Below are 18,165 nucleotides of genomic sequence, written 5' to 3'. Positions count from 1 at the left end.
CACAGTCCTGAAGATCTTCTCCTATGTCTAAATTCTAAAAGTTTTCTAGTTTTACGTTCAAATCTACAACCCATTTTAAATCAACTTTTACACAGTATGAGATTTGGGTTGAGACTGATTGTTTTACCTACAGATGAGCAACAGCTCCATGCACCACTGTTGAAAAGGCTACTTATCCTTCCTCTATCAAACCGCTTTTGTAACTTTGACAAAAATCAGTTGGCTGTACTTAGGTGGGTCTATTTCTTGTTCTCCATTTTATTCCACTGATCTATGTGTATATCCCCTTGCCAATACTACAGTATTTTGAATACTGGAGCTATATAGTAAGTCTTAAAATCATTTGGAATGATTCCTCCCATTTTATTTTTAGAGAAAGGGTCTTGCTCTGTCGCCCAGGCTGGAGTGCAGTGGTGTGATCACAGCTAACTGCAGACTTGAACTTCCGGGCTCAAGTGTTCCTCCTGCCTCAGTCCCCCAAGTACCTAGGACTATAAGTGCATACCACTATTCCTTGCTAATTTTTGTAAAAATTATTTTTCTAGAGATAGAGCCTTGCTATACTGCCCAGGCTGGACTTGAACTCCTGGCCTCAAGTGATCCACCCACCTCAGCCTCCCAAGGTGCTGGGACTACATCATTAAGTTTTATGTTAGCTGTGGGTTCATTATCAAGTTGAGCAAGTCCCCCTCTATTAGGTGGCTGTGTTTTTATTATGAATGAATGTTTAACTTAGCTAAATGTTTCTTCTCTTTCCTATAAGCCGTTTCATGATCAAGAAAAAATATGTTTTCTCTATTAGTATCATGTGACTTGTCTTCTTTAACCTTTTAATGCGGTAGGCTACCTTGATTTTTGGATACTGTGTATGATGTGGAATAAAACCCAGTTGGTCATGGCATACAATTCTTACACATTGTTGGATTTGTTTTGCTAGTTTTTGTTGAGGATTCTATGTTCTTCAGGGATATTGACCTGTAGTTTTCTATACTATCTTTCGGTTTTGCTATCAGGATAATACTGGCCTCATAAAATGAATTGTAAAGTGTTCTCTATTTTCTGGAGGAGACTATGTAGAATTTATGTTATTTCTTTATTCCTGACAGTCCAAGTTTCCTTCTTTTATCATTCTCTTTCAGGGTCTGCTACTCACAAATTCTCTTAGTTTTCCTGTATCCGAGACCACTCTGATTTTATCTTCATTCCTGAAGGATATTTTCACTTGGTACAGAAATCTGGGTTGACAGTATTTTCTTTCAGCACTTGAAAAATGGTGTGCCATATCCTTCTGGCATCCACAGATGTTTTGAGATGAGGTTTCACTGTGTCACCCAGGCTGGAGTGCAGTGGAGCGAAGATGGTTCACTGCGGCCTTGACTGTCTGGGCTCAAGTGATCCTCCAGCTTCAGCCTACCCAGTAGCTGGAATTACAGGCCCATGCCACCATGCCTGGCTATTTATTTTTAATATTGTTATTATTTGTAGAAATGGGGTCTTGCCATGTTGCCCAAGCTGATCTTGAACTCCTGGGCTCAAGCAATCCTCCTGCCTTGGCCTCCCAAAGTGCTGGGATTATAGACGTAAGCCCCCCAAAGTGCTGAGATTACAGACGTAAGCCTCCCAAAGTGCTGGGATTATAGGCGTAAGCCACTGTGCCTGGCAGACGTCCACAGATTCTGATGGAAAATCTGCTGTCACATGAATTGTTCCCTATAGGTAACAGTTCATTTCTCTTTAGCTGCTTTAAAGATTCTTTTTCAAAAGTTTGATATTTAATTTTTCAATTGTCATAAATTTTCAATGGTCATAAAACATAACATAAAATCCACTATCTCAACTATTTTAAGTGTATGGTTTAGTAGTAGTATTCACATTATGTAACTAATCTTCAGAACTATCTTGCAAAATTGAAACTATCTATTAGACAGTAACTACTCATTTCCAAAAGTTTGATTCTGATTTTGTCTAGGAGTGGATTACTTTGGGTTTATATTATTTGGGATTCAGTCAGCTTCCTGAATCTGTAAGATTATGTCTTTTGCAAAATTTGGGGAAATTTCAGCCATTATTTCTTCAGGTCCACTTTCTTTTTTCCCTTTCTGGGACTCTGATGACATAAATGTTAAATCTTTTGTTAATGTTCACCAGGCCTTTGAGGCTCTGTTCATTTTCCAGTTTTTCTCTATTTTTCATTTCTACTGCTTTATCTTCAATGTTATTCTTTCCTGTCATCTCCATTCTCCTATCTAGCCCATGTAGTAAGTTTATTACAGTTACTGTATTTTTCGGTTCTAAAATTTCTATTTGGTTCTTCCTTATAGCTTCCATTTCTTTCCTGAGACGAATTTCTCATTTGTTTCAAGTGTGTTTGTGATTGCTCACTGAGGCATTTTTGTGATGGCTGCTTTAAAATTCTGGTCTGATAATTACATCTGAATTATCACAGTGCTGACGTCTGTTGACTGTCTTTTCTCATTCATGTTGCAATTTTCCTGGTTTTTGGTGTAGGTGCTTTTTTACTGTCTAATGGATATTTGGAGATTATAGGACTCTTTCCTATTTAATCTTTTTTTTTTTTTTCTGAAGCAGGCAGTCCTCCTGTTGAGGTGGAGTGTGAAGAGGGTGAGTGTGTATGTTCAGCTTCCCTCTGGGCCCTATCAACATCACCCAGGCAAAAGTGGAGCAGTGACTCACACTGTTTTGTTGCAGATGGGTGGGATGGAAGTTCAGCTCCACTATTAGTCCCAATGAAAGTAGGGCACCAACCTGTATCACCTCATTGCCTCTGACTAGGGGTGTAAGTTCACCTCCCTGCTGGGCCCTGATGATGACAGGGAGGAGGAAAGCAGAGGGCTGACTCATACTTCTTTGTTGCTGCACTATAAAGCCAAAAGCTCAGCTCCCCAAAGGACCCAGCTAACAACAGGGGAGGGAGGGTAGAGGAGGAAGCAGAATGCCAACTAGCCCTGCCACCCATCACTTGCCAGATGGGAGTGAAGGCTCAGTTCTCCACTGGGCCCCACTGACATTAGTGGAGGTAAGATGTGTTGAGAATCCTACCTCCAACCTTCTTGTTCTGCCTGTTGATATCAGGTGAGGGTAGAGTATGGATTAGCCCTGGCTCACGTCACCTTGTTAAGTGTCACTGCTTCTGGGTTGGGGTGGAGGCTCAATTTGCTGCTAGACCCCACTGCTGCTAGACACCACCCTGGCAAGAGCACAACTTCCTTCTGCTGGAAGAGGAATGAGGGAAAACGCTTCCTGCCTGGTCTGCCAAAACCACCCAGCAGGGGGAACCAAAGTGCTGTCTGCTTTTGCTGGGCAAAGAAATGGGCACTTAGGTCTCTGATATCCCCAGCCCACACCACTGGGTTGGGGAGTGAGAGCACTGTTATTTGCTTCTTTGGGGTGAGGTGGGGTTTTTCTGATGCTATTTGGCCAGGGTAGGGTGAGTACTGTCAAAAAGGTTCAGTCTTATTTGGCTACCTTTCCCCTAGTTGTTTGTCTAAAGGAAACAGTCTTTTTCTCAGAGCTCTTTTTGTCTGTGACTGTTGGCAGTTCTAGTTTGGAGGCTTTCATAGCACCCTGTCTAGGATATATGGGAGGCGACAGGAAGAACACAAATAGTGAATTCCCTGAATGTTCTTGAGTCCCAAGGTCTGCAGGCTGTTTGCCTTCTTTTTCCACCTTTAGAATGTTCCTGTGCTTGTTTGTTGTGTTATATCTAAGGTGTTTTAGCTGTAAGGGAGGATCAAGGAGGAATGGGGTCCTCTATCTTGGCAGAACCAGAAGTGTCCTCCAAGTGATTAATTTTTATGTTGAAAATAACATTTATTTTCTTTTTTTTTTTTTTTTTTTTTTTTTGAGGCGGAGTCTCGCTCTGTCGCCCGGACTGGAGTGCAGTGGCCGGATCTCAGCTCACTGCAAGCTCCGCCTCCCGGGTTCACGCCATTCTCCTGCCTCAGCCTCCCGAGTAGCTGGGACTACAGGCGCCCGCCACCTCGCCCGGCTAGTTTTTGTATTTTTAGTAGAGACGGGGTTTCACCGTATTAGCCAGGATGGTCTCGATCTCCTGACCTCGTGATCCGCCCGTCTCGGCCTCCCAAAGTGCTGGGATTACAGGCTTGAGCCACCGCGCCCGGCCTGAAAATAACATTTATTTTCTAATTTTCCACATTAGGGCTGAAAATGTACTACAGAAAACTGCTGTAACATTATAGGTCATAATTTCCTCCTAAAGATCCAATTACATCTGCTTATATTATTCTTTACTAATTTACCTTGTTTCATGCTATTAAACTTCCTGCCCACTCCAGTACTTTTAGACTTTAATGTTCCAAAAGAAAATAATTGCATTTAATTCATTTTCAACTAGTAGTATACTATACATACTCAGAAAAGCTTGTGGGGGAGGCGGGGTGGTGGGCAGGAGATAGCTTTAAAACTCATTTATGAGCTCTTCTTTTTATTAATCCAAGGCAAAACTTATTTTTAATTTGCCTATGACATTTCTCTAAGGATTACTTAATATGAACATCCATTTTGATAATTATTACTCTTGAATTATACCAACAGCCAGCAAGAACTTGAAGGAAAACAGGCAAATAAGGTTTTGTTTTATTTGCATTTTTACTTCTTCAAATAACATACCTATATGTGTTACTTCACTTGAGATGGATTCCTGAATTCATTTATCTGTTGATTTACATTTAATTTAAGAGATTCTAGGCCTATTGTTTTTCTATTATTAAGATTAGTAATTAATCTTCAATTAACACCTGCACTTTTGCTTTAAATAAGAAACTGTAGACTAGTTTAGGCCGAGGAGACTCTAAGGAAAAATATCACTGCCCCAATCTTTTCTTTCTGTAACTTTCTTTTTTAAGTTCTATAATCAATATTTAACTCTTTGTTGTGTTCCTCTAGGAATTCCACTCTGGCTGAGAGAAGGGGTGCCTTGGTGAGAGGTATCCTAAGGCACTTTCATAGGACCTAGAGCTCTATTAACCCAGTTGGAAAACCACTATTTTAGGAAAAACCTTGTATTTATCAAATCTAAAAAGAAAGAAAATATCTTAAAACCATGTATTGAAACTAAGTTTTCTAAGAAATACACATACAAGAAACTTCCATATCAGCATTAGAGCAAAAGCCAACTGAAGTCCCTAAAACAGTAACAAAATAAGCACATGAATTACGTATACAAATGGACAAGAAGCACATGAAAAGATCCTTAACATCATTAGTCATTAGAGAAATACAAATCAAAACCACAATGAGATACCACTTCACACCCACTAGGATGGTTATAGTAAAAAAGACAGTAAGTGATGGTAAGGATGTGGAAAAGCTGGAACTCTCATACACTGCTGATGGGAATGTAAAATGGTACAGGCCAGTTGGAAAAGGCTGGCAGTACCTCAAAAAGCTAAACATAGACTTACCATATGACTCAGCAATTCTACTCCTAGGTATATATCCAAGAAAAATGGAAACATATGTTCACATAAAAACTTAATACGAATGTTCACAGCAGCATTATTCATAATAGACAAAAAGTAGAAACAATTTCCAATGTCCATCAACTGATAAATGGATAAACAAACTGTGGTATATCCATACAATAGATTATTCAGCCACATAAAAGAATGAAGTCTTGCTACATGCTATAACATGTATGAATCTTGAAACATGTAAGAACCTTGAAAACAGACACAAAGGCCACATACTGTAGGATTCCATTAATATGAAATGTCCAGAATAGGTGAATCTAGAGACAGAAAATAGGACTGGGAGAATGGAGGAACTGGGGAGTGACTGCTAACGTGTATGAAATTTCTTTTTGGGGTGATGAAACTGTTCTAGGAAATAGACAGTGGTGATGGCTGCACAACCGTGGGAATATAGTAAAAGCCACTGAATTATATACAAGGGTGAATTTTATAGTATGTAAATTTCTCAATTAAAAAAGGAATTAGGCTGGGTACAGCGGCTCATGCCTGTAATCCCGGCATTTCGGGAGGCCAAGGCGGGCGGACCACCTGAGGCCAGAAGTTCGAGACCAGCCTGGCCAACATGGCAAAACCCTGTCTCTACTAAAACAAAATTAGCCGGGTGTGGTGGTGGGCACCTGTAAACCCAGCTACTTGGGAGGCTGTGGCAGGAGAATCACTTGAACCCGGGAGGCAGAGGCTGCAGTAGGCCGAGATTGCAACACCGCACACTCCAGCCTAGGAAATAAGAGCAAAATTTCGTCTCAATAAAAAAAAAAAAAAAAAGGAATTAGGCTGGATGCAGTGGCTCGCGCCTTTAATCCCATCACTTTGGGAGGCAAAGGCGGATGGATCACCTGAGGTCAGGAGTTCGAGACCAGCCTGGCCAACATGGAGAAACCCCGTTTCTACCAAAAGTGTAAGAATTAGCCAGGAATGGTGGTGGGCGCCTGTAGTCCCAGCTACTTGGGAGGCTGAGGCAGGAGAATAACTTGAACCCAGGAGGCAGAGGTTGCAGTGAGCCGAGATTGCATCTACAGCCTGGGTGACAGAATACATACATATACAAGGAACTTCCGTATCAGCATTAGAGCAAAAGCTCTGGGTGATGGAGTGAGAAAAGAATTAATTAGGGCTATTTGACCTGACAGTCTAAGAAAAAAACAAAACAAAACAAAACAAAAAAAAGATTGCCTAACTTTCCTTTTAAATTTCCTTTTCTTATACGATAGTAAGATAATTGTTAACCTTTCTGGGTTGAGCCAAATTCTGTTTTCTAGCACTCTGAGGGAACATCAAGTAGATTTTTCTGAAAAGAGGATGCAAAGAGAGAGAGGTAATGATTTAATAAGCTGCAATCAAAGAACAGAGCACATTTACTCAGGCATACACCTAGGGGCTTCTGTAAAGAGAGCTGTTAAGTAATGTCTAGGCGGCATCCCTCCCCCCCTTTTTCCAAGTACTGTAATTTTTGTATCAAACGTTAGACATTTTGTTTTATTTGTAAGACAGCTCGTTAGAAATCTCAAATAATCTTCCCATACAATGTCATAAATGCTGTTTTTCAGGCCAACTCACAAAAACCTGTTTAACTCACTGTATTTGGAAACTAACATCAACCTCACACGGTTTTACTAACTTTTCTAACTTTACCTATTGACTACTTAAGCACTGTCTCTATGTGAATAGCATTCTTAGTTCATGCCAGGATCACATCATCTCTACAGGCCTCCTTGGTGAGAAGAGGGCTTCATGCTACATACATACATATATTTATATATGTGAGAAGTCACCTATCTCTCTAGGTTATTCTCTACATCTCCATAATAGCTACTCATGTAAACTACCTGGATCCTTTTTCCCCGGTAGCAGATTTCTCTTAGACTGAGTCACTCACCTGGATGTTCTCAACTCAAACAGGGCTGTGTAGTGAAAAGTCAATAGAATTTGCAATCTGTGAGACTCGGGTTTGAATTCTGGCTCCTTCAGTTACTAGCTGTGCAACCATGAGCACGTTATTTAACCCTTCTAGGCTTCAGTTTCCTCATCTGTAAGTTGAGGATAATTATGTATACTTCATTCAAGTTGATATACACAAAGTGACTTGTCAAGGGGAGCATTCAATAGACGTGAGCTTCCTTCCATCTTCACTTGGGAAACAGCAGTGATCTCAACGTACCCCTCACCCTTCGTTTGTAGGTAGGAACATTCTGAAGTTGTTTTTGTAAACTAAGGACTGTATTTTCCAGACTTATAAATTAAGGCTAAGGCAAGACTGTGTATTATTTTGGATTTGAGTACTCTTGACATAGCGAATGAGTGAAAATTAGCAGAGGGTAGAGAAAAAGTAATATTTGAACTTTTGTCCATTGTGGCTCTTTCAGAATTTGTATTTAAGATAGTTTTGATAAAATTAAAAAGTTGTATTGATATGTTGTGGATGACAAAATGAATTTTAGTGAAATCAATGTGTTGCACACCCCAACTCTGACTTTGTTAAGATATCGCCTGGAGCAGGTCTGCCTGAACAGGTCTCAATTTTCTTATATAAATAGGGTAGAGCTAAATTGTTCTCTGCTCTAAAATTCTATGCTAAAAAAATTTAAATGCTTTCATATTTCAAGATGCACCAACCCACTTTTTCAGTTTTAACTAGCACAGTACAGTGGATGCAACACAATATTTAAACAAATTACCATACAGTAATTTATTCATCCAATAATATAGAAGATAATTGTGTATTTTTTCTACCCAGAGACATTAGTCTTACTGTTTATATCTCTGTCTGTAAGCTCTGTGCACAAGAGGAAACTTATAATTACAACATTTTTTGATATTTAAATTTCCCCCAAGCTTTAGTGTTATCACTTGAATGAGATGTCACAGTAAAACTATTAAAGTTGTAGGAAGAAAGAATGCTGATTTGTAGGGTATGTACCACCCTAGAGGGTTTATCAGAATCTTCAGGATAGAAAAGGGCAAAAACAAACCTGATTAAAAATAATTTGAAAAAGCATGTTAAATATTTGTTTTTAGAAAAGCTTTAGCCTATTAATTTCAAGATATAAATCATACAAGGTAGAAATGAAAAAAACAGTGGTATAAAAAATGCATTCAATTTGTACTAATACTGTAATTGGGAATTGTACTGTTCATCATGGTAGCCAATAGCCACTGGTGACTATTAGTTAAAATTAAAAAATTCACTTCCACACTAAACACATTTCAAGTGTTCAATAGCCACATATGGGTAGCAGTTACTGTAGTAAACAGTGCTGATCTAGGAATTTTTTGTGATTTTAAGTAAATCTTTATTATTTTGTATTATTTTCAGATAGATGCCTCTGTTCCTAAACGTGAAGAAATGAAGTAACATTCTAGATAGCTGAGGTTTTTGCTATAGGTTTTGCAAGATTTCTGAAGTGAAAATTTATCCCAAACCACTGCACTTGAGATGCATTTCAATCTATTAATGTCAAAATGATCTTTTGCTTCAGGCTATCATTTGACATCTGCTTCTAACACATATCAAATGACTGAACCAAGTTTCCTATAACTAGCTTTGTGGCCCAAAGAATTAGAGCCAAGCTCACAGAAATCTAAATGACCAGGTCAGATTTGAAGATGAGATCATCACCATATGTAAGATTATAAAAATCAATCTATATGGTGGACAAAACTAGTTTTTAAGGTATGTAAGAGACCATAGATATATTAGTTAAGATGAGAAAATTTGATTTAACTTATGCTATGGTTGTAATTCTATTATGACAAGAAATCTAAAAGTGCTTTTAGATTTATACCTAAGTGCAGAGTAACAAATATTTAGGAAACTAACACTATTTTATGAGAACAACAGAAAAGGACTCACAATGTGGAGAGTTGACTCCAGGCAGGGCAGTAAGCTAGTTTTCAATTTAAAGCTGCCTGTTTTTTAGTTCATTTATGTTCTACTTTCCAGCTGACATCTTCAAGAGAGGAACTTAATATGCAGGGCAGGTAATGCCAGCAATTGAGCCGTTCTGTTATGGTATGTAAAACATAAAATCACTATTCATTATTTGGAAATATGTCCAGCAAACACCCCTGACCCCAGAGGTATTTGTACATGATGAGCAGAGACCAGAAAAAGGGTGAGGATGCTATTTTACATTATTTGGAAACTGTAACTTTTGTATATTACTAATCCTAGATGTCTATTCTCTAGTAAGTGAAAATGAGAAGCAATTAATTTTAACAGGAAAATGGAAGAGAAAAGCAGATTAACAGTGGCATAAAGTGGCATATAAGAAAATTTTTAAACTACAAATATTAGACATAAGTTACAGAAACAGTCAATGTACAAACCATTTAGTAGGGGCAATTAGCTTGATATTAAGGTAGAATATGACCATTAATTTTTAGAACACCGAATCAAAAGTGTAAATTATTTTTAACTTTTATCTAAATTATTATTACATTTATATTCACTATTAAGATGGAACATTTTTATACAATTTAGAAAGATTTCAATTCAAAATGAAACAAAACTCTTGACAGTTAATGAAAACACTTCAATACAGTCAATTAAACATAACAGCTCATTTCCAGGCAATACTGGATCACGTTACTGTAGTTATCAGACTTTCCAAAACTGTGTTCTGCAAAGCACTTTGTGTCCACTGAGACTTCAATAGATGGTTCACAAAAAAGGGGTTCTGACATCAAGTCTCAAATGCTGTGGGCCATATCCGTTTTGCAGATTCACTGTATACAACATCTTAAAAGTTCTAAATTATACAGTAAAGACAGGTTAAATTTTATTTAATGCCACATTTCCCCAACTTACTTGATTATGCCACACTACCTTGTTTTTTGGAGGGGGGTGATTCTTGAGGCATGGATACACCTTTTAACATCATATCTCCAGAGACTTTTCAGTTTGAAAAATACTATATATACTATTTAGAGTTTTGTAAGAACCAATACCACATTACAGGCAAAATCTAAAGGACTACATTTATAGACAGGAAAACCCAGTTCCCTTATGGCATTTCCAAATAACTATAACAAATGTATTTATAGCAATGGGGAAGGAGGTGTGACGTATTAATTTCTTTCCCTAAAAATTAACAGAACGGATTCATCCTAAAACATAAAAAGGTGTGCACATTGTGTGTTGGTATGCTTTAGAAGGAAAGTTAAAATTCTACCTATTGATGCTATAAACTGACTTTAACCATTGCTTCAGGGACACATTCAAGAGATAAACATACAGGATACACTATATTTCACTGATTAAAAGATACAATCAAGTGTAAGATATACTATTATTTTATATATTAAGGAAAAACATGCTGCTAATTCAACTATGACATGCCATGGATTGTGAGACATCGTCCAATTTGAGCAATGTTAAAAATGTGAACAAACTTTCCTTTCTTCCTTCTTCCACATATATTCTTCACAACGCTGTTTTTTTCCCTTAAAGACAATATGAGGAAGGGATCAATGCAAAAAGGACAAGATTCAAGAGATTTCTATTCCCCTTGCCCTTTCAATTACATTCAGCTATTACCATGACTATTTAAACTGATCAATCAAATAAATCACTTTTAATTGTTTTGCTGGATTCTAAAAAATTACCCCAGAGCAAAAACAAAAAACTCAGACAGTTCTTTAAGAGGGATGATTCACTGTACCTGTTGTTTATTAAAAACTTAAACCATGTACTGAACCAAGTACTTTACATATATTATCATTTCATTTAATTCTCACCAAAACTCTATGAGGTAGACATTATTTTCATCCCTATTTTACAAATTAGGATGTTGAAGTATAGAAATGTTAAATATAACTTGCATAAGGTTACAAAGTTATTAAGTGACAGAGCCAGGACTCAAACACGGGTCTTTATGGCTCCAGAGCTTATGTTCTTTAACACTTTGCTATTAATCCAAATAACCCCACAAAGTCCCTTCTAAGTTTTAAGAATAAGCAAAAACCAAAATACTTAATTACTAGTAACTAATGTATTTGCTTAAAACAGGCCACATGACAGACAAATATTGCATGTTCTTACTCACACGTGGGGCTCATGGGTAACTCAGAATGAGAGTTACTAGAGGATAGGACGAGTGTGGGGGTTACAGAGGGGGTAGGGGTGAAGAAAGGTTGGTTAATAGGCACAGTACAAACATACAACTGGATAGAAGGAATAAGTTCTAACAATGGATAGCAGAGTAGGGTGACTATAGTTAATAACAATGTATTATATATTTCAGAATAGTTAGAAGAGAGGATTTGAAATGTTCCCAACACACAGAAATGATTAATGGATATCCCAAACACCCTCATGTGATCATTACACATTCTATGCATGGAACAAAATATCACATGACCTCATAAAAATGTACAAATATTATCTATCAATTAAAAAGTAAAAATTTTGGTGTGCCAAAGTTTCTTTCAACAGTTTGTTTAACCAAAGAGACAACTTCCTCCTATGTTTCTGTACATTAGGGATTAATAAATATTGGCTTTTAAATTGTACAACTTGGTAAACTGTCAAAAAATAAGTAGGCCAAATGTATTAAAATAATCATTATGTGCTATATGGATACATTTTATCCTGAACCTGTTTTATAAAACACACACACACACATTTGTGTTTGTTTTGCTAAATCATGACAAAACTTAATGATTAAACATGGTAGTTTTTACTGAATGATTAAATAGGGTAGTTTTTCTTTGCTTTAATGCTTTTTGGTGTTAAACTGATAAACCAGAATATGTGAGATCTGATATCTCCAAGTTAATGATATAGGTCACTGTATTAATTCCAAAAGAACACACTGATGGGAACGGAGTGGAAGGAAGATATTGAATGCTAGGTATTACAATTTAGATACTTGTTTTTTTCTATTTATGTGAATTGGGGAACAGGATGTGTATATATATATGTACTTGCACAGCTGCATTCCAATGCTTTAAAATGTGTTATCCACCAAAGCACCTAAACAACTGAGCACTATCACACGCAGGCATTACCAGTGAGACCACCAACATGTCAGTGTGTCATTCATTACAATCTGAACCGTTGGGTCTAAAGCACCCATTCTGCACTGGATCAACCAGGCAACTGTGACCTTACCCATCATTCACAGTCTGGCAGATCACATGTCCCTGAGCATTGAACTGTAGAGCAAATCTTGTTAATTATCACAATGGTATGAGTTTCTTAGTAATAAAAATTTTAAAAAACTTTAGGACAATCGTTCTGCAACTCAGACTTCTAGATAAGTGATTTATATTTTTGGTCATTCCATAATTTAGTAAATGTCAAGTCCTTGGTCAGGAGTACACAGTCCAATTATGCCACCCTTCTTATTAAAAATAAGATATACTTATTGTGGTTTCCAGAAATGTACACTAAAGAGAAGACAAAGTCTGCCTATATTTGTTCCTGTAATTAGATAAAAGTTTTATTAATAAAATTTAAATGCATTCAGCAAGTTTCACATTTTGAATCTACCCCATTACTACAGGATCAAGCTGCCAAAATGAAGCAAAGTTTTCTACATTTTACAAAACTGACATCCTCTATCATAATCACTGAAAACAATGAAGTGTTCAGTAATGTGTCACAGTTACTTGACAGTTGACATGTAACAATACCTGTCCTCTCCTCAGATCTTCACTTAGGGGAAAGAAAAAAACCTAAAAGGTGGTAAAAATAAAACAGGAAAAGGAAAAGAAACAATAAAACATTTTTTTCAAAATCAATGATTATACTTTAATAGAACATTTTCCCTATAGATAAAATAAGAAATCTACATAATATTGATATAGTAGAAATACTATAAAATCTATGTATTATACTATAGAATACTATATAATCTTTGAGGTTAAAAATGGCTGCACATTCACTAAACACGATCTCCCACACAAAGGCCTCATTTTCTATAATAAAATACTTATATAGTTGATATTTTTTGATATTTTTCAGTGCATCATGGGTACCTGTTATTTAAAGGAAGTCGAGGTAGCTATTTTCATACAACACATTGTGTAATACACATTGTATACAACACATTATATTGTGGCTATTTTATATAACACATTTCTGTAAAACAAAAATAACTTCCATAGTTTTATTATTTTGAAAACTTCATATTTAGATCTACTATCATTTATACCTACTCTACTGCAGCGGAGAAAAAAGTATCACTCTAGGTCAGGCTTATGATCTAGTAAATGCTGTCTCCGACAGCAGTGGCAAGGGATTTGTAGAACAGAAGAGCCATAATTCCTACCTATCCATTCTCTAAACAGTCAAATATTCAAAAGCATATTAGCATCTTTAAGTAACTCACTAAAGAGTTCACCTAGACCAGTTAGGAAGCTAGTTTGTTTTTTATCTTGTACCAACCCTCACTTTGCTTACATAGTACTTCCTTTATTATCCTAAATTTGCTTCTTTAAACATTTGGCCTAGTTCTAGCCTGTCATGTTCTGACCCACGTTTGAGTTTAACCACAAGGGTTTTTTTGTTTTGAACACCATGAGATTCGTGTGAGGTCTTAAAGCAGGAAGGCCAGTGTAAAGGAACTGAAGAAACTGCCTGCCTGTGTTTTTACTGAGGCACCGAGGTCTTTTTAAATTGTCCATATTTTAATAAGATTAAAATGATAAAAAACAGAGATAAGATTCATAATCATCCTATTCCTGACTTTCATGATTCATTCAGCAGATATTTATTAAGTCCACAATGTGTAAGTGCCAGGCATTGTGTTGAATGCTGAGGATTCAGAGAGGGGGGGTAAAAAAGTCTGCTTTTAAGAGTTCACAGCGTACTAGGGATGAGACCACAAATGTAAACTCCTACACAGACTAATCCTGAAATCTTTTAACCTGGAGAGAAATATTTTGATGTATTTACTCAAGTAAATGATGCTTTAAAAAAACGATGTTACTCTGGTAAAATACAATTATTATCTGATAGGAACCTACTGGGGAGGAAACGGCATAATAGTGAAAATATTAGACCTCTGAGTGGAACTTTTCAACCTTTCCCTCACTGTCTTCAATATTTCCAAATTGTATCAGAAGTAATTTACTTGAAATAGCTAAACAAGCAAAGGAAATTAAATATCTAAAGGCAATTTGTTAGAATTTAGTTTTAATAAATCTTGGCTACATTGGCTCTGTTTGACATACCTTATGCCAGAATAGCAAGAAAATTCTTTGAAAATAGCAAATTGTGGACTCCTATCTGTCAAGTTCTGGAAAACATGACAGTAACTGAAATAACAAGGCTTTACCAAATGAGACCTCTTATAATACTCTATTTGTTTTTGGAAAATAGATGACCTCTAACTACTGGCTTATTTATACCCCGAATTTTTCCACAAAAGATTTGGAACAGCTACCCTGATATAAAACAAAGTACATGAATTGTATCCACCTGGCTTTGAATTATGGCTCTGCCATTTACTATTTACAATCGTTGTACCTTTCAGCTTCTGAGATTTTGTTTCCTAATCTACAACAATGGGGACCATAATCCTACCCTGCTGGGTCATAGGAAGGATAAAATGAAATAGTAATGTAGTACAGTACCTGGCATATAGTTGGTGCTAAATAAATATCAGTTTTGTGCTTCCTTATCCAAATGCATTCTAGATAGAAAAAGGATAAGGTGGAGTTTTAAATGACATTGTTTTCCTATCACATCGATAAATGCCAACCAGAAATGTGGACTGATCTTGAGTTGCAATTGTTAATGTTTGTATGTAAAAGTCAGGCTCAAAGCAAATTTAATTTCTTTCCACAAGTTCAGTACTTTGAGAACATTTTATTAACCTTTTAGCTATATTATTTAATGCAAAAAAATTTCCGGGGAAAAATATGAAAAGAGCTCTTGCATGCTGTTTTTCACACTACCCATCCAAAGGATGATTAAACATCATAAATTTGGCTTTTTTTAAATAAAAGATTCATAGTATTAGTCTGGTTAACAATTTCAAATAAAGTTCTTGTGATTCTATCAGTCTTAAAAACATGATTTCCTTTCTTTCTTTCATTTTCTTTCAACATATATCAATGTCTTTTCCATTGAAGAGCAGCATTTAGTTCAGGTTTTACAAGTATGATCCAAGTCGCAAAATACTAAGCACCAATCAATCATAAGCACTATTACAACTCTGCGTGCGTTAAGGAGAACAAGCAAAATTTTTATACAGCAGTGGAGGTGACTGGGGGAAAAAAGTGAAAAGCGATTTGAACTGATCCCCCGCCCTCTCCATTACACTGGAGAACGCAAGTGTCCCGCATCTCAGATCAAATTGAGCCTCGGTTTTACTGACGTAACCAGTAACCCTATCTACCTCTCACACTGCGGAGGCCGGCAGGGCAGCGGCTGCCGCCAAGCACACCACTCATCAGAGCCTGCCCCATTCCACCCCCGCGTTTCAGTCATGCTTTCCAGAAATGGGGTCACTCACTCAGTAACTATTACACACACGCAGCCTATCATCCTGTAATCCCCCAAAGTCCGCTGCGGGGAGAGAAGGCAGCAAAAAGTCAAGAAGGAAGAATCACAGACGCGCCACCATCAGGAATTGATTTTCCACTCCGGAGAGGAGCGGTGATACCTTGGAATGGGTCTTGTCTGGATTATTTTCGCAGACCCCGAGTTGTTCTGGGACACGGGCGGTTCAGAAAAGCTCGGTGGAGTGATGCGCCCGGGGAAATTGTTTTGCCCTGTTTGGGTATACTGTTTGGGTTTTGGGCACTGGGGTGGGTGTCTCAGGGACGGTCACCAGATCCCGGGCGAGGAAAACCAGAAAGCCCTTTACGGCGGCCGCTGATCTCCTTGAGTATCACCCTCTCACCTCCACGGACAGGAAACTCAAGTTAAACTCGCAGGGGCAGGGGTCTAGCTCTGTGACCTCAGAAACGGAGGGGGTAGCGGACCTTAGGCTTCCACTTTCTTCGCAGCAGCAGCAGCAGCAACCGCTGCGGCAGACGGGAGGGGAGGCAAAACGCTGTACCCCCTACCCGAAACCCCCACAGGTCGCCGCCACCCGTGCCCCGCGCGCTGGTCTCCCCGCAGCAGCCCCTGCCTCAGCCGGACTCGACAGTCCCTGCTCCCCCGTCAACCCGATCCCTACTCCTCCCTCAACTCCCAAAGTCGCCAAGGTCCGGGAAAGCCCCCGACCTGGCTGGGCCAAACTTCCCAACTCCCCGCCGGCCCCCGCTCCGCCTCCCGCTTCCCCCACGCAAAGTTGATTAAAATTGGCTTCTTGCAAAGCCCCAGCGCCCACTCCAAACCCCACGCGCCACCACACTGGCAGCCCCCCGAGCGAAGGAAGGAGGTGAAGGTGCGGGTGGGAGGAACAGACAGACGGGCAAACAGACCCAGCCCAACAACCCAAATCAAAACCCTGAACCCGGGGGGAAGACGCGAGCGGGATCAGAACGGGCCGAGTGGCCAGCTCCGGGGAGCGAAGCGAGCCGGCGGGGGCGCGGGGAGGAGATGCGCCGGCCCCGGCCGCCCTGCTGCACTCACCTCAGCGCTGTCGGACGGGCTCTCCACAGCCATCTTCTGCCACGGGTCCGCCAGCTGCGCCAGCGGCATCTTCCCCCCCGGCCCGCCGCCTTCACCGCCTCCTCCCTCCCCGCCCGCCCCACGGCCGGCCCCGCTCCGTCGCCGCCCGAGCCCCACGGCAGCGGCAGTGGCGGCGGCGGCGGCAGCGGCGGCAGCAGCAGCAACAGCAGCAGCAGCGGCAGCGGCAGCGGCAGCGGCCCCAGAGAGGGCTCGACGCCGACGCCGACCGCCCGAAAGCCGCGCGCCTGGCCAGAGACGCCCGCGCGCCGAGCGAGAGCCTCGCGCCTCCGCCGGGCACCGGGTCTCGCCCCTTTCTTCCTCTCCTCCTTCCGCCGCCGGGACTACGGCTCCGCCCCCCCCGCCGGTTCCCGCGCCCGCTCCCAGCAGAACAGCGACCGCCGCGCGCTCCCCCACTTCCGCTCACAACATGGCGCCTAAGCGATACCTGTCTCTCAAAGCGAGGCTCGGCCGCCGCCGCCACCGCCGCGCGCACCCAGGGGCTGGGCTAGTGGAAGACACGCCCCCGGCCGCTGCGCTCCGCTCCTCCCTCTTCCCACCCCCCTCCTTCTGCGCCCCAACCTCAGCTTCTGGGCCTCGCCTACTTTCAGGAAGGGCGAGCCCAAGAGAACTGGGGGCGTCGGCAGGAGGCGGGGGAAAGAAATGGGAAAGGCAGGAGGGGCGAAGGCTGGGAGCCTTTCACTGCCAAGGGTCCAAGCAGGTCGGAGGCTCCTTGGGAATGAGGGAGAACAGTGGTCCCCGCCCAGCTGGGGAGGGAGGTGGGCAAAGTACCGGAGGCGCAGTCCCGAGCCAAGGACCCGGGGAGGGGTGCGGAGTGTCTTTTCGGCCTGTCTCCTCCGGGGGTGCGTGCGTGCGGGCGCGCCTAGTCTCTGGGCGCATCCCGTAATGGCCCGAGACCCTCCCTCTTCAGGGTCACATGCTGGGAAATCACCTGCCCCCCACCTCCCCCGATGGAGGCACTGGAGGCTTCGTGCCTAGGAGTCTCCTGGGGGCTCGGCTCCCGGTTTGATTCAAGTCTCTTCAAGTTGACGCTCTTGTGTTAAATTGTGGCTATTTGGGATTCAT

At 40.4% G+C, this 18,165-nt stretch overlaps 1 protein-coding gene across 1 annotated transcript in view; it reads right to left on the bottom strand.

The window, feature by feature from the left end:
- RPS6KA3 (ribosomal protein S6 kinase A3) overlaps positions 1 to 17,520 on the bottom strand; it is a 126,123-nt gene extending 108,603 nt beyond the window's left edge. The window contains 1 exon segment of the mRNA XM_033201420.1: positions 17,044 to 17,520. Coding sequence (XP_033057311.1) covers positions 17,044 to 17,112 — 69 coding nt within the window. The 5' untranslated portion in view covers positions 17,113 to 17,520.
- Between the last annotated feature and the right edge of the window lie 645 nt (positions 17,521 to 18,165).

Source organism: Trachypithecus francoisi, unplaced genomic scaffold, assembly GCF_009764315.1.
Source record: "Trachypithecus francoisi isolate TF-2019V2 unplaced genomic scaffold, Tfra_2.0 Lachesis_group6, whole genome shotgun sequence".
In the NCBI taxonomy this organism is placed as follows: domain Eukaryota; kingdom Metazoa; phylum Chordata; class Mammalia; order Primates; family Cercopithecidae; genus Trachypithecus; species Trachypithecus francoisi.
The sequence above is the reverse complement of the archived record's forward strand: the minus strand, read 5'-3'. Positions and strand labels throughout refer to the sequence as shown.